The sequence below is a fragment of the Thunnus maccoyii genome, chromosome 10 (genome assembly GCF_910596095.1).
Source record: "Thunnus maccoyii chromosome 10, fThuMac1.1, whole genome shotgun sequence".
Classification (NCBI taxonomy): domain Eukaryota; kingdom Metazoa; phylum Chordata; class Actinopteri; order Scombriformes; family Scombridae; genus Thunnus; species Thunnus maccoyii.
Window position 1 is genome coordinate 2,548,716 of NC_056542.1, and position 23,479 is coordinate 2,572,194.

Consider the following 23,479-nt stretch of genomic DNA (forward strand, 5'->3'; position numbering starts at 1 on the left):
TTCATATCTCTCAATTATAATGATATGCTCCTGCTGACTGACGTAGCGACACGCGATTGGTCCATTTTGTGCGGGAAAACGAGTCAATGACGCCAAACTCCTCCTTTAATGGAAACATACACACACATATAGCCTGAAGCAGAAAGCCTGAGTTGACAAAGACAACTGTTATCCTCCGTCGTGATACCATTTATCTCTGATCACGAGTTTAGGGTTTGTCGAGCCAGCTCACACAAAGAAAGCCTGAGTATGTTGAACTTGCTTCGTAGTTCACCCCTCTGAAAATACAGAATATTTATATAGATGCACTGTGGATAAACTGTCTATGTGGATTTTAATGCATTTTGTATAATGCACATAAAGACGTTTGAGGGAGAGGAAGTTAAATTACTTCTAGGATAATAATCATCAACATTATTCTCATGTAATATTTAATATTTATGTTTAATCAGCTGCTCTGTTTGCTTTGTCTCATCTTTCTCTCTAAAGTCTAAACTGTTTATTCTCAAACATCGTCACATCGACTTGTTTTACTGTATTTTTAATGTTAAATCTAATTTTCTCCTCAAAGCTTCGTTAATGTGAGAGAAACTCACCGCTCAGTGCAGACTCCGTCCGTCCTGCCCCGCCGAGACTGCAGACAAACTGGCGGGAAATTTTGATATAAACAACTGTTATACTTTCACTTTCACAGAACTGGATATGCTGCTGATGACACGCCTCCAGTGCACTAATGCTGCCTGCATAAAATCATAGTTTTAACATTAGAGATCTGATACTATGACGGATAATTTGCTGTATTTGCATCTGAACTAATTGTTCTTCTCCTGCCATGACTTCATCTTAGTCATCAAATATTAGTAAGTAATTAGTTAATAATGGGTCTAATGAGCCATTTATAAAACTTTACCAGTCACCTGCTAATATAACTGTAAATAAATAAGTAAGGGTAAGGGTTCATGTAGTAATTAAATCTGCTGTTGTAAATGTTAAAGGACGGTTCATCACTTTTCAAGTGTGTGTTAAACCAGCAGTCAGGTGTCCATATGAACAGTGAAAGAGGTTTTCCTCGCTGTAATCATTCCTCCTGTTCATACTGGATATTAAAAGATCCTTCAAATGTGCTTTCAATGGAAGTGATGGAGGTAAAAATCCACAGTGTGTCCACACAGTCATTTAAAAGTCTGTGTGAAGCTTCTATTCAGCTTCAGCAGTCTGAGTTAGTCATATCAAGTGGATATCTGACACATTTACAGTCTTTTTAGCATCAAATTCCCTCTTTGTGTTTCCTCGGACAGTGTTTCCCTGTTGAGCTGCAGGTGGAAGTATAGTAACAAAAAGAGGGACTTTGGCACTAAAAAGACTGTAACGTTGAAAGATATCTACTTGATTTGACTCATTTGGACGCTGAAGCTTCACATTAGCTTCAGATAAACTTTGAAATACATTTTTGCACAGAATATTTATATTTAATAATCTTCAATTTAGATCTCAACTGAGAAAAATCACAAAAGCAACAAATAAAACTGAACTTTATGTTTCAGTAAAAACTCAAAGCAGATTTGCAACTACTTATAGTTAAATCTATATTATTTTCTTACTTCTATAAAAAATGTGGATAAAGTTGAGTTCTATATTCGAGGCGTCTGTTTTGATTTGTTAAAAGTGTCAAAACAAGAGAAGCAAAATGATCTCATGTTGTAAATCACAGCTGTGTTTGAATGAGGAACCAAATAGATGTTTTTGAACACATTGAGACAGTTTTGTTCAAAAAAAGTACAATTTTAATCAGTAAGTAAATTACTTAGTACAATTCATTTGAGGATTTTAAATTGTAAATTAATATTTGACAGAACAACCAAAACAAAGAACAAAAATCCAGAAACAAAAAGTCTTCATCAACAACAAAATAAAGACTTGAAATGGTTGTTAATCAAAAATAGTTTTAGCTAATTAAAAAGCCAGAAGTTGTGAGTTAAAAGCAAAGATCAGATTTGGCAAACTGTGTTTTAAATTAAAAAAAAAAGAAATTAACATCCAAACCACTGCTCTTCATTTTGACCTGCAAAACATCGACTGAATCATTTCAGACACAAAAGGTTTTCTTTGAGGATTTCTGATGAACACAAACTGCATTAAATCATCTTCACAGGAAGTAAAGCAGGAGAATTAATCTATAAAACAAAGCAGATTGTTGAACTGATTCATTAATAAAGACAATTCTCTGACTGTTTCCTGTCTTTTCTACCAAAACATGACTGAAAGTCGACCAACAGCCATAAAATAAAATGTCAGTTTGAACTTTGATAAATCACCGTTCATGTAAGAAATTTGATTTTTTTCAACTTGTTTTGAATTTTATTTTATTTTTTTGCAAATCGAACTTTGCTTTGGACTCGACTGAAGGCACGAAACATGTGCCTGAGAACTCTAAAAAATGTTAATGATTAACTCTGTTGAGTTGACCTGAAAACCTACACGAGTCGAACATTAATAAAAAAAAACAAAAATAATTATGTATAAAACAACTTTGTATGAAAACAAAACATGATATGAAACAAATGAAAAAAAGCTTTTCAGTCATTCCTGCTGAAGTTTGTCCCTCGTGAAGTTTTGCAGTGATTCACGTCGACTTTATTCTTCAGATCTTCATGTGATGAGCTGTGAGGAAACATTTAAAGAAGCATGAAGAAAAACCAACAAAATATTATTCTGAATAACTGCAGTAATGTACGAAAGCTTTACAGCTCTACTAATCAACCACAGTGTGGATGATTATGGATATAATCTTCTATAAATAACATTTCAGATATTCAAATATGTTGTAATATTGTTTGTTTATGTCAACCTGAGAATATTTTTATAAATAATCAGACTACAACTCATTATTTGAACTATTGTTTGACCTACAGATTATTTTCTAGATTAAATCAATTCATTGTTTGGTTTATAAAATGTCAACAATCTGTAGGAAAATGTCCATCACAAGTTTCCAGATACTCAAATCTAACATGTTTATATCTCAACAGTTGGATGCATCGCCGTTCGCTGACTTCGTCTGGTTTTCATCTCGCTCCACCATCAGGTTACAACTTTTATTTGCAAAACTAAGAAAATGGTTCCACCTGCCTAATATCAGCATGTTAGCATGTTAGCATGTTAGCATGATCAGGGCTGCAACTAACAGACTGTGCTGGTCATTATTCATAAAAAGCTCAAACTGATTCAGTTGTATGCTAATGTCTGGCTACCCTTTGATAAATGACAATTAAAAAAATAAGATGTAAACAGCCTTTTGATTTAGAAAAAACCCACAACATTTTCAGCAAAAAATAGAGCATAGTTACTTTTTATAAATTTGGAAAAAATAAAAATAAAAACATCATTGTGACATGTGCAAAAGTTTGGGCACATAGTCAGTACTTAGTAACACCCCATCTAGCAGATATCACAGTTTGCAAACGTTTTTTGTTGCCGGGGGCGACAAACATAAAATCACTTTCTTTAAAGACTTAAAGATGTGCAGATAATCTGCACAGGAATCATCATCAAGCAATCTGTGATTTTTATCGACCTCTGCTGGATGAACCAGGAATAGCATTTTTCTCAGTTTGGCCTTTTCTACACACGTATACTGACTTGATGACACACTTTGTCTTGTGTTGAAAAGCAGCAGGCTGAACACATCATGGCTGTGACTAGTTGTCAAAATCACAGCTGTAAAACAGTGGATAAACACATTTAATTTCCTGTAAGTTCTTCATAATAAAAGCCTTCAGTTAGTTTGTCAGTGGAAAGCTTTTATTATGAAGCAGCAGGAAATGTTTTTCATCGGCAGTAACTTAACGCGACTCCGACACAACTGAAAGTTAACAGCAGCTAAATGTATTATTTTCTTTATCAATAAATCTCTTTATAGTCAATAAAATATCAAAATAAATGGTGAAAATGTTTCCCAGAGTTCAAGGCGACATCTTCAAATCCTGTTGTTTCAAACGTCCAAAATTCAAAAGATATTCAGTTTAAAATAATACACATTTTACTTTAAGTGCCCATATTTAGCATTAATGAGCAGCATATAAACACTGAATATTAAATTAACACAATTTAATAAACAATATAATGTTGTTATAAGCAGATATAATGACATGTAAACACAGTGTTTTACTATATTGTTTCATTATCTGTTTTTATTCAGCAGGTCTGAAATTATAACTGTTGACAAATACATTAATGAACACATCTGCTTATAACTTCATTATAAAGTTACCGTAACATTTAATAGACTGAAACCAGAGGATGTTCAGTATTTTTACATTAATAAATGACTTCAATGATTTACTGACTCAAAATAACAACTGTTGATCATTTTCTGTAGGCTAAGTTATTAAAATTTAATAATGTGTTAAGTAGATCAAACAATTACATTAGAACAAGAAAAAAACTGAAAATCAGAACAAGATGTTTAAAGTGAGGCAGTAGATAATAAAATAGAGTTGTATATTTTCAGGTTATGATTATTTGTCAAGTTCAAATCAATAAGAAAATTTCAGGTAAATGACTAAAAAATGGATTTGTGGAAGTGAGTGACATTAAGAGCACTTAAAGTCTGTACGTAAACCAAACACCATAATACAGGTAGAGAGTTAAGTGTGTGTGTGTGTGTGTGTGTGTGTGTGTGATGATACTCACAGACTTGACTGTCTGTTTGATGTAGTCCTTCCTGCTGGTCAGGTCGTGGTCTGGATATGTGTCAAACACCTGAAAGACAGAAAGGAATGATGGGAAAGAAAATTGAATAGTAGGTTATCATTTTATAAATCTTTTGTATATATATGTTACGAATGTTTTCAAACTAAGGAGTCAATGTTTGTTATCAACTGAATGTGATGTAATGTCATTGTCATTTTGGGGACACATGTTGGTAAAGATATCCTGCTCCTAGTCTAGTTGAACTCTTGAACCTGTTTCTATCTGAGGGTTGCTTGCTGATCTCTGGGGTTAGCTAGAGATATCTTTGTCTTAAGCCTTCTGTTTTAGAGACCATACTTGTTTGTAAGAAGGTGTAATGGTTTGTGTCCCCCCAGTCTGGTCCCCATTTAGGCACCAGACTGTTTTTAGCTTTGCTTCTGGAGAGGTATAAAGCTGTCTAGTTTGAGTTCACAATCTTTAGGGAAAGGACCAGCTGAACAACAAGCTTTCTCTCCAAAAATACAAGATGATTGTATTTTTGTTTGTGTTTGGACATTTGTATAATTGTTACTGATGATGTGATGGATTGTACAGTGTTTACAACTGCGTCAACAAGTAACAATGTTTAATGCTTTCTTTATGTCTCCATGTGCCTTCTTTCTCCAGAGAAAATTTCCACAACAATGAAAGCTGAACTCTTTTAAACACTGTAAAAGTATAAATGACCAGTCTGGTGATTTTATATTTTTCTTCTTGTCAACAAATCTCATGTTTGGATCCAAACCAACAATGAACTGATCTACTAACAAGTGTTGTATGTGTATCAAAGCCTGATATATCTTATTGATCTGTTGTTGTCCAGAAACACCGCTGCACTGGGTCACATGTTCCTTCATCTTGAAGAGTTTAGTCTCGTTAGTTTGTTTAGAAACGGCTCCAAAGACTAATGACAGTGATCATGTTTTCAGTCTCTGGAGAGTAGTTCTGTAAGTTCTGTGTAAGTTCTCTACAATGTAAAACAGTCCAGAGGTTGTGATGTGTAACACAACCAGATAGTGAAGCTGTAAACAGAGCAGTGTTCCTGCACATGCTCAGTGGCGTCTGCTTTACACAGAACTACTCTGCCTAAACTTCACTGCTGAGCAGCTCTTCACTCATGCTCAGTCCTCAGATTTATTCACTCTAGTGACCATGTTCCAGAAGCTCTGTTTTTGGATTTTAAAGCACCAGTTTACTGTGAGAGGTGAGAAATGGAGTGAAATGGACATCGTCTTACCCTCTGGCAGATCTGTTTCATGGTCATCTCCTCCAGATCAGCCTCCTTCAGAAGACTTTGGACCGTCTCCTTCAGCTGCTCATCAGTCGGCGATTTCTTTATCATCTTAATGAGCGGCTCGTCGTCGTCTGAGCTGTCCTCTGCTGCGGAGAGGAGGACACAGAAAAATTAGATACTGTAGTAAAACTTTGGAAGCCATAAAAAGAATAATGTAAATGTCACAGGGATAACACAGACTAACAGACACATTAACACCTGCAGCTAATCTACAGTTTACAGTTACTGTTACTTCTTCTACATTAAAACACAAAGGACTCGAGTTCAGGCTGTTTCATGACTAAATAAAGACGTGAAATCGCTGCTGTTGACTGAATCCAAGAACCTCAGAATTTAATGTTAATCTCTGAGAGACACTGAGATGATTTAAGTAAACAATCCTTTTTTAGAAATCGACAGGAACTTTATAAAACATCATTTTGACCATGAATCGTTGACATGAGCTCCATCCTCTTTAACATCTAACTAGTATGATTCAATAATTCAACTCTAACAATAACAGTTTTTACATTTTTAAACAGATGTTAGATAGTGTGTGCAGATGAGAGATGATGAGTAGATAAGAGCTACTTTAGAAAATTAAAATTATGTTTAAAAGGATTTTCCATTGTACATCATTTCTCTGCTGTTTTTTTGTGAAATTTCATCAAAAGCTGTGATTGGCTGGACATAATGGAAGCATTTCCTGTTTTTATGATACCTAAAAAGCTTTTAGTTGCACCAAACTACAGAATTATTAATAAGTTTCTGCAGTGTTCATCATAATCAAATTTACGACCTTTTTAATACCACAAAACATGATTTAATACCTTTTCCACCGTCGTACTGGTTCAGGAATGACAGAAAACCAGTTGGAACAATCAGGTATACAATTATGTATTAATTATTTATTGACATATCACGTTTCTTCAGTACGTCCCGGCTGTATATAAGAATAATTCCTAATAATAGAATTTTAAAATGTATTTTCTTTTATTTAGGTTTTTGCTAAACTCTCTTCTTGTCCACAGTGAGAGGACGAGCTTCATGGCAGCTTCCATACGTTTATAGACGTAAAACGTCTCCCGACAGCCGTAAACACACAAGAAAAACTTACGACTAATGTTACCGTCTACAGCAGGAACGAGACAATAGTTAAGACCTTTAGATAAGAAGCTGAAGTCTTTCTTTGAGGAAGTGAATTCAATGTATTTGAAGAGTTTTAAAGAGTAGCAGATACCTTGTGATCAGGTAGATGATGTCCAGTGATCTGGAGTTACCTGTGCAGCTCTGATCAGTGGTCTCACCTGTGTTTGTGTTGTTTTTGCTGTTGCTGCTGCTGTCGGCCTTCTTAGTTTTGGCAGCTGGTTTGACTGGAGCTGATTTCTTCTTTTTGGGCTGCGAAACAAAAAGAAAACCATCAGCTCAATAATGTGGAAACACGTCTGAGCCGCACGTCATCAGACGTCTCCAGTTTTACCTTCTCATCGGCTTCGCTGTCGGCGTCTGACTCGGACTCGTCTGAAACTTCCTTCTTCGCTCTCTTTTTTGGAGGACCCGTCTTCTTCGCTGGTGTCCTCTGTCTTTTCACTGGTGCAGATTTCTTGGAGGCAGATTTCCCTCTGCTTGACTTTGATTTGGAAGACTGACACAAAGAGTTTGTAGATTAAAAACTAAAACTATAAATCCCTCAGAGAGTTCATCCAGATCACTATTTAATATTTGTTATTATGAATATAGTTTTGAGTTTTTAAATGATGGGCAGACGCTACTGAGGCTTGTTTCACTTCTGTGTTTCAATACGTCGTGTTGGAGTTTGTGTCAAATGAGGATTAATACAGACTGATGACGTCTCTGCTGCTTCAGAAAACACTTCATTCAGTTTGACACTGTTGCAGCTAAACGATACGATGCTGAAGTCAAACGCACACAAGAAGAAAAGAGAATAATAACTGAGAAATATGGTGATTTATCATTTTATCAGTCAACAGTTTGGACACATTCACTTATTTAACTAAGTGTGTCCAAACTACAAAAACATTTCCATCAGATAATAACTACTGAAATAATATTTAAATGAACATCTTCGTTGTGTTTTTAAAAACCTGAAAAACATTTACTATTTCTCAGAACCTGCTGTGACGTCTTTAATTTGCTTGTTTTGTCCAAACAGTCCAAAATGTTTTTCTTTTTAAAATTACTGTCAAATATGACAAAGAAAAGCAGGAAATCATCGTATATAACAGAAATTATTTGGCTTTTTTGCTTGAAGAATAACAGAAACAATTATTCTGTATCAAAATAGTTGATAATTAATTTACTGACGCTTGATTAATCAATTTATTAACTAAGTGTCAACAAACAAAACAACAAAAATATTTGATATGGAGGTTTTTTGGACGCATTTATCAGTCATTTGTTAGCATGTAAATGTAAATGTAGCATATTTCACAATAATGTGCATTTACTGCAAGAAGAAGAGTTTTATAGATTTATTAAATCTGCAGATTCTTTTATTGCACACATATGAGATTCAAACAGTAAAATCAGTGAGGTGTTGTAGAGCATCAGTCCCTGAGCAGCTGCTGTAACTGGTTTTAACCACCAGATGTCGCTCTGCTGCTGAATTTCAAGCCCCAAAGTTTCAGAAAACTTTCATTTACTCATCACTAGTTTTTCTTTAATGAAACAAAGACTTGAGATGGTAAAAAAAATTATTTTACATCTTATATTAATGCTGCAACTAATGATTGTTTCCATCATTGATTCATCTGCTGATATTTTCTTGATTGTTTGGTTTATAAAATATCACAAAACAGCTAAATGATGACTTCAAATGTGCAGTTAATAGTCAAAAACCCAAACAAATAAGCAAACAAATCAATAAAAAACAGCAGATCCTCACATCTGAGAGGCTTAATTGATTAGTAAAATCTATTCATTTTCTGTCAGCTGATTAATCAATTAACTGATTAGTCACAGTTGGTTTATTTAATGATTTACCAGAAAATAAGTTTCCAGTTTTGTGCTCAACCTTTACAATCTCACCTCATCATCTTCATCAGACTCATCCTCCTCCTCCTCTTCTTCTTCTTCGTCTGCAGACTCCTCCGACTTGTCGGACCGGTCCTCCTCTTTCTCCGATCTTTTCTCCTCGGTATCCGATCCTTCCGCCTCGGCTGAAGCTCCGACCTTCTCGTCTTCCTCGTCGTCGTCCTCGTCGCTGCTGGAGTCCATGACGATGGCTTTGGACTTGCTTCCTGATTTGGACTTTTTGGGGCTGGACGAAGAGCTCCGGGGTTTAGGTTTGCTCTTCTTCTTGGTTTTGGCCTTCGAGTCGTCGCCTGATAGTTTCTTCTTTGATTTCTTCTTTTTCTTCACAGGAAGACGCTGCAGAAACACACAAGACACAAGTTTCAGTTTCTACGACTTGACTGATGAGTCGCTGCTTCCACAAGAAGAAGAAACTTAAAACACTTGACTTTATCTCCTATTTATCATCTATAAGCAGAATATTAACCTATAATTAATCATCTACAACACATAAAACAGTTATAAGCAGATCAAAGAACATTTTAACTGTTTAACTTTTAAGTGTTTATTAATGTACAACCATTATAACTTATGAATATTTTACGTAATTGCAACTAATGATTAATCTGTTGATTGTTTTTAATCGTTTGGTCTATGAAATGATGAAAAATGGTGATCAGAGTTCCTTTTTACCAGCCGTTAGTAAAAATAGTAAAAAAACATAAAATATTCAGTGAAGACAAAAGAAATATTAAATATTAATTATATTCATTTGACAGACTAAAACCAGAGAAATTTGACTTTTCTTTAAAAGTGAACAATTAAGCTATTATCAAATCAATTAACTAATTAATTAACTGACTAATCACTGTGGCTCTACTGTTTTACTATCTTCACATTCATTATCTGTTTATACACCAGCATCCAGTCTCTATAAAAACAATTATTCACTGACAATAACCAGATGATAAATTAGAGCCGACGAGCTCACAGCTCTCACCTTGCCGCTGTTTTTCGGCGCGGCGAGGAACGTGAGGATCCTGTCGACCAGATCTGAGTGGGTTCCTTTCTTCTCCAGATCCAAAACTGTGCAGACGACTTTCAGTTTGCTGTTGGTAAAATTTGAACTCCTGCATCCAAAAAAAACCCCCAAATGATTATTGTTCATCTTCTGGGGTTCAACACACATCTTCATCACAGAGGTTTTTATACCTCTGAGGAAAAACTTTCCTTCACTTTCATTCAGCTGAGAAACTGAACACGAAACGGAGAAAATTTATAATTCAAACCAATAATGACAACATTAAAGTTTCTGAAAACTCTATAGTATAAATCCATACGGAAGTCTGATGATTAAATACTAATTAATTGAGAAGTCAGCTGTGTTATATTTCATCAGACGGCAGCACGTTCAAATTAAGAAATTTTAAATCAAAGCAGATTTGGGGCTTTAATGAAACAGTATTTTAATAAAGCCCCAAACATCTTTTATTCATGTCGCTTCAATAACAGACTGGTTTCATCTCAGCAGTTATAAAAATCCTCCTTATCCAATTTAACATGAATTACATATTTAAACACGAGGGTTCACTATCTGCATATTAATCTACACATGAACAGAAATCATCCTCGACTCGTCTAAACTACCGACTCTGCAGAGTAGATGAGTTACTGAACAAAAACTACTGTGAACGTCTGAGTCCACATGATGACTCAGTGTGAAAGCGTCTCTGCCCAGAAACTCACTTGAGAAGTTTTTCTCGTTTTTTGGTGTACTGTTCGCTGGCGGCGTCAAAAGGAAAGCCGTTAAACAGACGCAGGTTCTTCTTTATTGTGGCCATCTGTTAAAAGAGCAAACAAGAATAATCTCTACTTCACTGCAAATGTTTAGAAATCACAATTATTTGTCATTTTTTTGTAGTTTTGTTTACAGAAGAGGTTATAAAAAAGACTCGAGACTGTAGTTAACAGCTCATAGTTGTTCCATTACGGATTTATATGAAGTTTTGAAGGGAACAGTCTCTTCCCTGATGCTCCTGGCTCATTACCATCACATTACATCAGTAATAAATGATGTCATGAATGAAAAACCAGAATCATTAAACTTCAGTCTTCTGCAGACGGAGTCTCTGGTTCTGTGCTGGTGGGTTTTATATCATCCAGATGTTTGTACCTTTCCTGGTCTGTCGAATAAAATGGCGTGAAGAGGTTTCAGATCAGCTGGCTTCATCTTGTTGATCTGGTAGCCGGTGCGTGGAATATCTCCTAATTTATCTCCACTTCCTGAAAAGGCGGGAAATCAACCAGCCGACAGTGTTTATACACATTTCAGCACAAAGCTGGACGGCTCGTTATTAAACGGCAGATGTGTGAGTTCTGCACAACACTAACAAAATAAAATACTGTGTTTATATAACTGAACACATAATTTAAATGAAGCAGAAGAAGAAGAAGTTGATCACATCCAGCAAACTTTACCATCTCCAATCTTGAGCTTCTCTCGTTGCTTCGGTGCCTGGAAGTCGAGCCTCTCAACTGTCTTCTTCGCCCGTTTGCCCTCGATGATTTCACCTGCAGCTGCAACCACAGGGAGAATTATATACAACATGTTTTAAAAATGTGAGTTTTTTAGTATATTAGGGGGCCGTTTAACAGTAGTGTTGGTGGTTTGATCTCTTGCTCTTCATGTTCACATCATAGTGTACTTGAGCAAGACACTAAATCTCAAACTGCACCGAGCAGAGCAGCACTGTGTGTGTGTGTGTGTGTGTGTGGGTGAATGAGAGGCTTTGTAAAGCTGTAGAGTGTCAGCTGTGTTATATATGTTGATATCTACACAGTGTTGTTGCATAGATGTGATGTTTGTGTTGTAGCACCTGACAAAGGGTCCAAAAATCCAATAAACTATCAATCTGAAATCTTTCTTCACTCTCAGATACTTAAACGTGACTTTAAAATGAAGGTTGTTGTAACGTTGTGAATGATGCTGCCGCCACCGTGTTTCACAGATGGAATAATGTTCTTATGCTGGAATAAAGTGTTTGCTCGTCTCCAAACGTAACGCTTCTCATTCAAGCAAAAAAAAAAAAAAGTTGGATTCTGGTCTAATCAGTCCACAGAACGTTTTTCCAGGAGCTTTCTGGTTTATCCAGGTGGTCTTCATCAAACTGTAGATGGGTATCAATGTTCTGCAATGCACACCATTGATGTTCAGTGTTCTTCTGATGGTGGACTAATGAACACTGGCATTAGTCACTGCAAGAGGCCTTTAGTTTCCTGGACGTTAACCTGGGGACCTCCTGGACTATTACACTCCTGCTGTTGGTCGACTCCTCCAGAGGTCTGTACTACAGATTTGGGGTTAGCGAGGTAACTTCAGGTCTGACTCTGGGTTTAAAACGGAGCTTCTAATAAACGGAGAGATTGTTTACGACACTAAACACATGATGATGATTTTAGCTGCATTTTAATTGTTTACGTTGATTTTCTCCCTGCAGTGACAGCTGACTGTGATGATTTTAACCTCTGAATAACATGAGACAACTGTGTGATGATAACTGGAAATAAAAAAAACAAATATTGTCTTTTATTAGAAAAATAAACCACACAGTTAATTGGCTCCATGATTATAAATGCAACATTTGGGTCAGAGAGACTCATCAGTCATTAACTACTTTTCTACTCTTTGCTCCAGTAGCAGAAACAGTCTGAATTATGTGACATATTCAGATGGTTTCTTCATCATCCAACTAAATAGCATAGATACTCACTCTATACTCTATACTGAAGCATATATAATAATTCCTACATGTATTTTAAGCCTAAGTCTACTTTTAATATGTGGAAATTATTTCTAGTGTTTCTACATCTTCTTATTCTGTTGTATAATTACAGACTCGTTTACATTTCACTTCATTGAATATGACTTTTTTCTGTCACTAAAACAAAAGTTTTTGCAGGTATTTGGTGTCACAGTTTCATCTCATATCATGCAATACTTCATTCATAGCTCTGATGATGTCACTCACTTTCACATGAAGGCGCTCGTAGCTGGAAAACTCAGAGCTGACTGAGCTGGTTGATAACCAGCTTCATGATACTGGTTATCAGGTCGGCCATTAGGCTCAGTGAAGACAGATAACGAAGTGATGTCTTGGGTGATGTTGAACTGGCTTCGTAGCTCAGCCCTCTGGGGAGGGTAACAATGGTGATGGATGTCTGCCTGACAGTCGACTGATGGAGTCTAAACTCCTTAGAAACAGTTTTGTAACCTTTTCCAGCCTGTAGAGCATCAACAACTCTTCTTCTAAGGTCCTCAGAAATCTTCTTTGTTCGAGCCATGATTCACGTCCACAAACCTGAGTTGTGAAGCTCAGAGTTTGACGGTGAAAACCCAGATTTCTCTTCTTTAAGTAAGGCAGGGCCTCCCAGACTCATCCCATTGATTGAAACACCTTCCCTCTTCAAATTAATTGGTAATTCTAGAGGTTCACATACTTTTGCCTCACACATATGCAACATTGGATCATTTTCCTCAATAAATTAATGTTAGAAAAAGTGTGTGTGTCTGTGTGTGAATGTTGGATTACTGGTTTAACAGACAAAGACAGCCTCCATCTGCATGTCAGGAGTGTTTTCAGTTTCTGACTTGACAACTGAACTGAAACAATAAACCAATTGTTTGTCTTTACCCGGTATTTTGGAGCGACTTTTGTTCAGACTGGACTGGTCGTCCTGTGACGTCTCCTGCTGGTCTTCCACGTCTTCCTCCGACACTGCAGAGCTGTCCATCGCTTCCTCCGCCACGTCACTCATATCTGCTTTGCCTCAGTCTGAGTATCAATAATCCTGAAAGAAGAAGGTGAACAAGTTTACGTCAGCGTTATTGCTCCCCTAGATGTTCTGCCTTCTTCATTGCTGTGAATAATAAAAGTTAATATCCTCTCTCTATTTAAGAATCTGTATTAATTTGTTTAATAACAGAATCAATATCCTTCACACCTGTATGTGACCTGTCACACAGTTGCAAGAGTTTGTCACTTTATTTCGGGATTGTTAACCTGAGAGTGGTTAAATGTCAGGTGTGAGATCAAAATTACATTCAGAAATCAGCCAATTTAATAAAAACTAAATTAAAAACTAACATAAAACCACAATTAGTGTCGTTTGACACATTAGTCTTAACTCAAAGTCCACTTAACAGCATCTTTTAAGGCTTTTAGCTGCACGTCATGGTCTTCATAAGCCAATAAGATGCAGCTGAACATTCTGAAAAAGCTAATAAGTGGACCTTGAGTCAAGTTTATCAGAATCAGAATCTGTTTATCAGTCAAGTAAACAAGCATGCAAAGAATGAACAAAAACAACATAGAAGAATAAAAATGAAACAAAAGTAAGGTAATAATAATAATACCAAAAAAACAAAGTAATATTAGAATTAAATGAAAAGTGTTATTTTATTATAGAGCAAAACTTTCCAGCAAAAATAAAGAACTTTCTATCTATCTTGTCCTTCAGTTTCAACAGAAACAGAACACCATAATTTTAACTGAATTATAATTTAATGCAGGACCATTACTGGGGCGGGTTACCTTGCACAGAAATTATAATGAGACTAACTTCAGACTATGAATATCTGGTACTCATAAGATCCCCACACATGATTTTGTGTCATTAAAAAAACAACAACAACACAGTTTTCTAGATATTTGCTCTACATGAACAGTGCATTATGGTGGAGTAATACTATGGAAACAGGAACTAATTATATGATATAAATTAGAGCTGCACCACAGGTATAAAATCAAAAATCAAGATATTTTTCACCAAATACCTCGATATGGATATTGCGACAATATTATAGGGACTTTTTGGCTTTCACAAAATATTTAATGAGATGTTTGATAAATAATCATCAGTAATGTTGATATAATAACTAAGTGGTTAAAGGCAAATAATAAAACAGTTCAGAAAATTACATCACTTTACTGTAATGCAGCTTTTAAAACCTGGAAAAGACACTTACGCCATCAAAAAGACGATATCCAGTCTCATATAGCGATATCGATATAATATTGATATACTGCCCGGCACTTCGGTAAATGTAGTTTGGTATATCAGAGTTATGCCGAACAATATTATGGGCTCTAATATTGTGTCAGGTCTTAACGTTTGTCATTTTAACTCATGTCCTACCAGGTTGGTGCTTTTGTCTATAAAAACAACATAATTGTTTAACGGTGTTTGGCAGCTTGGACAGATGCACTGAGCACTAATGTCTCAGGTTGACAATCGTTACTGTTTACCTATTTAAAATTAACTGAATCTTCTTTTAAGTTCAACCTTAAGTTGTGTGCATGTGCAGCAGAACCTGCATGTTTCTAAGGAAGTACTCGGCCTCCTGTTTGGTTTAATTCGTGCTTCATGCTGTGCAGGTTGATGGTGTTTTGTCTTTATTCCTTTACAATAAACGTCGGTGCGGATTGGCGCGCTGTAACTTTGCGTTATCGTTACGTTAGCTACCGCGCGTTAAGGTCGCCCGTTGAAAGGCTCCGGTATAAACTATGACTTCAACGTCCACTTCTAGTACCGGCCCGGTGTTTGTCGGTTAGTTAGCCGTTGTTACATGTGTTGCCAGTGAGTTTAGAAGACAAACGTTAACGTCTGCAGCTAGCCTCCGCCTGCTAACACCGACGTTAGCCACAATAATGTTAGTGACGTTCACTCTGAGCTCAGACAGAAACAGCGATACTGACCGTTTACAGCCTCGTGAAGCGATGAAACAAACTCCACATAAATGTCACCCGATATCCAAACTCTCACTGTCTGACGGTTAGTTGCAGCGGCTGATAAAAGTTTACCTTGTTATAAACAGGAGAAGCTGCAGCCTGCGTCTCGTCTGACAGTTTCTTGTTTTTTGATTTCATGATGGCGGTTTCTCTGGTGGGCGGGGATTACGACGGCGGCCACTACGCTGATTGGACCAGAGGCTGATGACGTAATCCTCTTCGTTCTATAAATGGTGGCTCAAACCTGGGTGAAGTCGGCCTACCGCCACCTTCTGTTGCTACTAGCAACGCAGTTTCCAAAACTTTCTTTATTTACAACAAAGATGTCATACAAAACCAGTAAAAAGCAACTTTGTGCAAGTTAGAGGAGTCCAGAATCCATTCACTGGGATTCTTTTAGAGTTCTAGTAAAATGTAGGGCAGGGTGGGAACGGTTAACACTTTTTGCATTTTGCTCAATTACTCTGAGAGTATTTACAGTGGACCAGCAAAGGGTCCATGGATTAATCTAAGGGGTCTTGAGATGATAGGACAGGATGGGACATCAGGAAACAAATAAACAAAAATGAAAACATATATCTTACACATTCGTTAAGCCTCTAAAACTTATTAAAATAAAACAAGTCCTCTTTCGTTATAATGCAACATGTGATGAGAGATCCCAAGTAGACATTGCTTTATTTTATGAGGTCACAAGCCAAAAAAGTCTCATTAACTTAATTTTTATTTTACCTGTCATATTAGTCTGAATATTTGAACTGTTTTACAAACAATGTAATATATCTATGAACAGTTAATTTGTTTTGTTTTGGTATAGAGAAGGCTGCTCTATGCAAGGTAGGCAACTAATCTTACCACGTTCCAGTGTTAGATAGAACAATAACAAAAAACGTCTATAGCTTCCCCTGATTTATAAATAAGCAGTTCACATACATTTGTATTTCTTCATCCATACGGTTAATCAGGAAGTGTTCTTATTTTTGTTGTTGTTGTTCAGTTTTTAATATGACTGCTGAGTACGGGGACAGTCACCACTTCCTTTAAAATACTGAGGGACTTTCACATTTTTGATTAAAGTGCCAAAATACTGTTTGAGTTCAACAGCAAACTGATCAAAGCAGGTTGGAACCAGATTATTTCCATCTGTGGATGTGGAATTTACCAAGAATGATCAGAAGCTGAATTATATAGTAGATACAGTAGATATTACTATCCAATGAACACAAAATATAACATTACAACAAATGCAAAATACATTTGAATGATCACAGTGAAAAAACAAATGAAATATTGTTTCTCTATCTTAACTGCAAAGTCTGTATTTAGCTTAAATCTTTCCTTCTTTAAGAGTCGATTCCATGTAAAATCTTGAAGGATACTTGTTTCACTTTATTATTAATATTTAATTATATTTATTTAGAATAAAACAAGCCTTTTCCAACTGTAAATCACAACATGATAGAAGATCAGCAGAAACAACATAGCAGTCTTGTGAAAATAAGTTTGCACAATTTAGTATCTAAATTAGTAGAAATAATTCCTTTTTTTGTCATTTAAGTTTTTATTCATTTTCACATTTTAACAGTGTAAAATACAGATAGTATAAATGTGGTACATTAAAATAAAGGGAAGAAACACAGAAGTAAACAAAGACAAACAACAAACAACACACAGAACCCATTTATATCAACAAACCAACAAACAAAAAGCCAAAGGCAATCAGAAAGAACAACCCCAGCATTTCAGCGTTTCTTTATATTCTGTCAACATTACCCCAAACCCTCTCTAAGATGTAACATCCTTAATGTCTGTCACATTTTGCTTTGAACATTATTTACTCTAACAGTCAAGTGTTGAACTCTGCTTTAGTAAAACCTGGTGGTGCTGGTACTGGTTCTGGTTGAGGGCAGCACCAAGGAACAGTCCCACAGAGCATGTAGAAATGTGCCCACTTATTACATTTCCAACAGTTATTATGTTGGGTTGGGCCCATTTTTGTTTCCAAGTTTGAGAATGTAAAATAACATCCATGTGCAATTTTATAATGGTTACAGTTATGTAACGGATCGCTTGTAGTCCAGCCTACATGGAAATAAGAATTAAAAGAAAATCATCATAATCATTATTATTATTATTGTTGTTGTTGTTGTTATTGTTATTATTACAAAATGGGTGACACTTTATTTTCAGGTCCTCTAATTTTATAATAATTTCCTGGAAGTTTTTGAGTAATTTGCAGGTATTTAATGGTTAATTAATTTTTGCTTGCTGTAATTGTTTGTTCTGGATGTTAAAAGATCCCCTTCGGTGTAAGTGATAGTGTACCAAAATCCACAGTGTGCCCATACAGTCATTTTGCACAAAAATACATTAAAACATTTATCTGAAGCTTTTACGAGGCTTCAGCAGTCTGAGTTAGTCATATCAAGTGGATATCTGACACATTTACAGTGTTTTTAGCGTAAAATTCCCTCTTTGTGTGACAGTGTTTCCCTGTTGAGCTGCGGTGGAAGTATAGTGACAAAAAGATGGACTTTAGCACTGAAAAGACTGTAACGTAGAAAGATATCGACTTGGTTTGACTCATTTTGGAAGGCTGAAACTTCATATTAGCTTCAGATAAACATTTAAATAAATTTTGCAGAGAATGAGGCTTGTGGATTTTGTCCCCCAACATTTACATTGTAAGTGCATTATGAAGGGATTCTAATAGACAGTATAAACAGTGAGGAATGATTGTGGCCAGAAAAACCTGTTTCAATGTTCATTGAAACAGGAAACAATGGGCATCTGACTGTGATTTTAAGACAGACTTGAAAAATCGTGAACCCGTCCTTTAACTATGTTGAGTCCAAAACATGATATGCATGCTGTTTTTCTTTTATGTATAACAGTCGGCATAAATCACAATTTAATTAATCTTGCACAATGTTCCTTTCAGGTTTTGGACTGATAAAGTCACTGGTTTGGTTTGACACTCACGGCCAGCTGCTTGCACTTCCATCAGCTGCTCACCACAAAAACTGCATGTGTGCTGCTAAAACAGAAGAGGGAAGAAAAGGTGTGAAAACAACAGGAACAGACTCTTGATCTTTTGTATTGGAGATAGTCGAGGAGGAAACAGATAGTGTCTTTTAAAACCCAATACTGTCACAGGTGTTACATTTGCACGTCAATGTGCAAGTACTGAGCATGAAAATCCTGAGGTTTGGGGATGCTGTGTCTGTGAAATGGTTTCTGAGAATGATTTAAGAGATTTTATGCTGATATGAGGTATATAAATAGTACCAAGCAGAATGAAGGTATTGATAAGGCTATTAATATAAAACCGATTGACCAATAGGAGAAAGCTTTTTAAATTTTGTGGTGGGACTGTATAGTCTAATTTTGTATCATGGGTGCATTTGCTGCTTTGTTTGTGTGTCAGTACTGTTGACAACACATCTCTATGATAATACCACAAGAGCAAACCACTGTTTATTGTTTTAGTAAACTGAACTTGGTAAATTTAAAGTTGCATAGCATGCATCAAAATACATCCACCGAGCTCTTTATTAGGAATACCTGTGCAATCTAATGCATTAAGTACAACAGCTCTGCCATAAATTCTACTTTGAAGATGCTTACCCATTTTCACTTGTTGTTGACAGTGTCAGAAAGGTGATAATGGTGAAAGGTGATGTATAAGCTTTGTAAAAGTTGAACTTATGGCAGAGCTGTCGTATTGGATTGTACTGGTGAGTGTATATGGAAACTTAATTCACAGTTTGCAAAAAAACAAAAAAACCCAAAACCTTTAAATGTGCAATGACAAATCAGATGAGCTGTCAGCAACTTTTATTTTCATTTTTACAAATATACAGGTATTTTCTTGAACGGCAAATTCTGGGGTTGTGCGGTGTATGGAACACAGAATCTTGCCTTTTTAACAATTATGGTTCTGTGGTGCCTGACTTCAGTAAGAATATTATTTTCCAGGGTTTTCAATGTCACAACTGAAATAAAAGTAAAAGAGACTTGTAGAAATGTGCAAAAATGTATGTTTATATGGCTTCTGACTTAAAAATATTGGACTGTCCTGGACCGCAGGAAAAAAAACTTTATTAAGTACTTAATTATGAAATTGTAACCACTCAAAATTAGCATAATGAGCCTGAATTTATATTCACAAATATCCATCATAGTGTCATTACACATGGTGGCGCTGTGGCAGCAGGGATGTGTGTTTGAAAAGTGGAGCAGCTTTTAAATTTCCATAAAGTTAAATTCAATAAAAACCAGTTTGTTGCCTAGCAGCAGCATCTCAAACAGTATGGAGGGTGATTAATGCCACGAGAGACAAACCAGAGACTCATCATGAAAAAATACATCACACTGTGTGAAAGTAAGCTGAGAGCGACCCGACTGTTACCCAAACAGACCGTGTTCACTTGAATAAATTGGATTATTAGAGACTTTTTTAATAATTTAGAGAAAAGCCAATATCATAATTAAGCAAAAGAAACCATCATTATTGAAAATAAACTGTCAACAGTTTGGCGGGTTTGACACAATGACAAACATTTTTAATATGTGAAACATTTTAATATGAGAAGGAATTGTCTGTGTATTTTAATCAGCATTAATGAGCCCACATTGAACTCAGTTCATCTTCAATGTGTCCAGAATGGTTCTCATCAGATTAATTCCCAGATCTTCAAAAAGTCTGATGTTTCATCAGTTAAAGGCTGTTTGATCATCTTCATCAATCATTTACATCAATATGTTTATAACTTCCTTCCTTTTCAATTTCAGAATTCCTTTTCACTTTAAGTGTGTTTTAATTCCAGCATCTTTACAAGACTTTCTCTCATTTGGTGCTAATTACCCCCCATATCTTCCTACTTTAACTGTGAGGTAACAGCTCTGATTGGTCGTCTACATATTCACAAAACCTCAGCCAGACAGACGCTGGATACAAATATCAATTAAACTGCAATACATGAGTATCCACACACTGAATCACTAAGGCTCCCTTTAATTTTATTTTGACCAACCTCAGATCTTTTCCTCAGTTTTTTTTTATTTTAATTCATGTATAAAATGAAAGGAAGCTCTGATTTAGTGTGCAGCTTCAAAAATGTTTTATTACTTTTTTTTTTTTTTTTTACTATAAAAAACATTCCAGTGTGCTAGAAAATTTCATTTTTTAACCTAAAAATATGTGTAATTGTCATTTTTTAATCCCACCTTACAGTTTTCAGGTTTTAGAAATATATTTTTCCTACTATATCCGACATTTGATTAATTTCTGTTTAGTGCACTCATGAAACTGCTTTTTTTTTTGCAGTGAATTACTTTATAATAATGTAATTTTGACCAAAAATAATAATTAAAAAAAAATAAAAACTAAATAGGACAAGCCACCAGAGTCTCTCTTCATATAGTAAATAAATGAGTGGAAACCAGTGGATGCCATGAAGGACAAAATACTTCAAACTTTCTAAACACAGTAGTATTGTTTGCAAAGTGGTTAGTTTTCATGTAAAGCATATCGTCGGTAAGTAGCAGGAGACTCAAGTGCACGACGCAGGTGGTATGAACTGAAGAACAGTCTTCATTTATCCTCGAGAGCAAAACTGAACAACACAGAACAAAAGACCCAACAAAACTGAACTGATACACAGGACTGAAATACTACCTGATACTAACTGAGGACATGAGGAGCAGGTGGGGAGATGGTTGGAGAAACTCAAGTGAGGGGAATGAAGAGATGAAACAGGAGAACAAGAAAGAAGCTGATTGGCTGAGCAGGGCTAATGAGGATGACTGCAGGACAGGTGTGGAGGATAAACAAGAAAAACACTAAAGGAAATCACTGCTCTGAGCTGAGGACAAGTCAAAAACAGAACTTCATCCATGAGTTACATAAAAGTCTATAATCATGTCCTCTTCAGAATTACATAAATATAACTTAAATAAAGTCACACTGAGCAAACACAACAAATAAACTCAGCATTACGTTCCCAACCTGGGAACCAGAAAGACTAGAAACATAAATTACCGTTGACATGAACATGAACCAGAGTGATCTGCATATTAAGGCTGCATAACAACATAAACTGGACTGAAAGACAACTGTTGCTCTGAGTTTCAGTTCACTTTTACACTTGGTTTCTACGAGAGTCGATAAAGCAAACAACAGTATCTCAAGTGGTCCTTCAATATAATCTACAGCCTCTCTTATCAGTCCAGTCTAAACAAACTGGGAGACAGTCTGAGGGCATCTGGTGGACTGATGGAGCAACCCAGTCACCAGGAGAAAACGTCGGCATTGAACGTTTCTGCAAACCACAGAAATGTTGAATATCTACGTTTCAACACTTGAATTACGTATCATAACAACATTTCTACAAACGTAGCATATTAACATTTCTACCCGTTGAATAATGATGTTTGATGGTGTGACGACGCTGTGGTTCAGGTCTGGTTAGGTTTAGGCACAAAGACCACTTGGTTAGGGTTAGGGTTAGGGTTAGGGTTGAGATGATACGTTTTGTTGACATTTCCATATGATACGTATTATTGAAATGTTAATATGCTATGTATTTCACGTTTTGAGACGTAGATATTCAACGTTTCTGTGGTTGCAGAAACGTACAGTGCCGACGTTTTATCCTGGCGACCAGGCTGAATGGAGGGATGCAGAGCCAGACTGGGACAGAACCATAACACATAAAGCTGTGTTCAAACAGAAAACAAAGCAAATTTTTGCATGAATTTCACCCATTAATTATGTTAATTCATCCCAAGAAGTATAATGTGCTAACTATATATTAGCTGTAATCTAGTTAACAATGAACCACTGATCATCTGTAGAAGTGTCTGTGACTGAACTCTTGTTCTTCCTGTTATTTCCCTTCTTCTTGTCTCCGTACATTTATGAAGCAGATTCATAAAACCCTGAGATATGTGCAGATTTTTCACTCAAGCTGACTGTTTTTTTCAACTTGCGTTAAATGCGCTGCCTGTAATATTTATTTGGCATTCCGTCTGAACACAAGATGACATGATTTATAGTGCAAACATGCAATATAACAGGTACAGCAGGTCATTAACCTTCACATACTGTTCATATTCTGATCCCTTACAGTCTCCCCTCATAATTAATCTCTATACCAGATTTCTGGCCCATAAATCCATTTTTCATTCATAAATACCTCATCAGTCATTAATAAATGGGTGATTCATCCTTAATGGAGTTTTCAGAGAGCAGAGAGAGAATATTCTTGTCTAAAACAGGAGGGTATAACATCATGATTTCAATTAATGTTATTGAATGTGACACAATTTTTTAAAATAAATATGGGAAAACTATGAACACTGTGTATCAGCTGCACAAAAAAGTTGATATATTTCTATTTTTGTGTGTTCTGGGTCACTTTAGGAAAAATGATAACATTTCTGGCTGAAGCAATGGTGTTTATATAATGGTGAATATTATATAAGGGTTAAATTTACAAACCAAACACCATTAAAAACATCAGCATAACAAGGTACAAGCATGATTATTCTGTGACAGATCAATTATTAACCCTCATACATGTCTCCTCCGTCGTTGCTGTGTCATTAATCACCTTCCATACCTGCCTGCACACTGTTTTAAAACCGCACC

At 35.9% G+C, this 23,479-nt stretch overlaps 2 protein-coding genes across 6 annotated transcripts in view; both read right to left on the reverse strand.

Annotated features, from left to right (window-relative positions):
- LOC121905115 (NACHT, LRR and PYD domains-containing protein 3-like) overlaps positions 1 to 633 on the reverse strand; it is a 37,520-nt gene extending 36,887 nt beyond the window's left edge. The window contains exon 1 of the mRNA XM_042423114.1: positions 597 to 633. The gene's annotated coding sequence lies outside the window, so the exon portion shown is untranslated. The remainder of the gene's footprint in view (positions 1 to 596) is intronic.
- A 1,128-nt stretch (positions 634 to 1,761) lies between these two features.
- On the reverse strand, positions 1,762 to 15,995 carry dek (DEK proto-oncogene). 5 transcript variants are annotated; one of them, XM_042425002.1, is made up of 12 exons: positions 15,898 to 15,995; positions 13,729 to 13,877; positions 11,516 to 11,614; positions 11,211 to 11,320; positions 10,784 to 10,878; positions 10,038 to 10,167; positions 9,053 to 9,394; positions 7,485 to 7,649; positions 7,312 to 7,402; positions 5,969 to 6,111; positions 4,693 to 4,761; positions 1,762 to 2,661 (listed from the first exon to the last, which is right to left on the reverse strand). In XM_042425002.1, the coding sequence occupies exons 2-12, from the start codon at positions 13,850 to 13,852 to the stop codon at positions 2,650 to 2,652; spliced, it is 1,380 nt and encodes a 459-aa protein (XP_042280936.1). In that variant the 5' UTR covers positions 13,853 to 13,877; positions 15,898 to 15,995; the 3' UTR covers positions 1,762 to 2,649. The 5 variants fall into 5 exon arrangements, with proteins under 5 accessions (XP_042280936.1, XP_042280937.1, XP_042280938.1 ...); XM_042425003.1 differs by having other exon boundaries at positions 13,729 to 13,885; positions 15,898 to 15,990; XM_042425004.1 differs by having other exon boundaries at positions 5,969 to 6,108; positions 13,729 to 13,885; positions 15,793 to 15,964.
- Between the last annotated feature and the right edge of the window lie 7,484 nt (positions 15,996 to 23,479).

Bases quoted from the DNA above. Each gene is read 5' to 3' on its own strand.
- dek (XM_042425002.1), bottom strand. From the start codon at position 13,852: ATGAGTGACGTGGCGGAGGAAGCGATGGACAGCTCTGCAGTGTCGGAG. The intron at 11,321-11,515 runs GTAAAGTTTGCT...CCGCCTTTTCAG, and splicing joins GAAGCTCAAGATTGGAGATG to GAAGTGGAGATAAATTAGGA. The intron at 6,112-7,311 runs GTGAGACCACTG...TCCTCTCCGCAG, and splicing joins CAAAAACAACACAAACACAG to CAGAGGACAGCTCAGACGAC.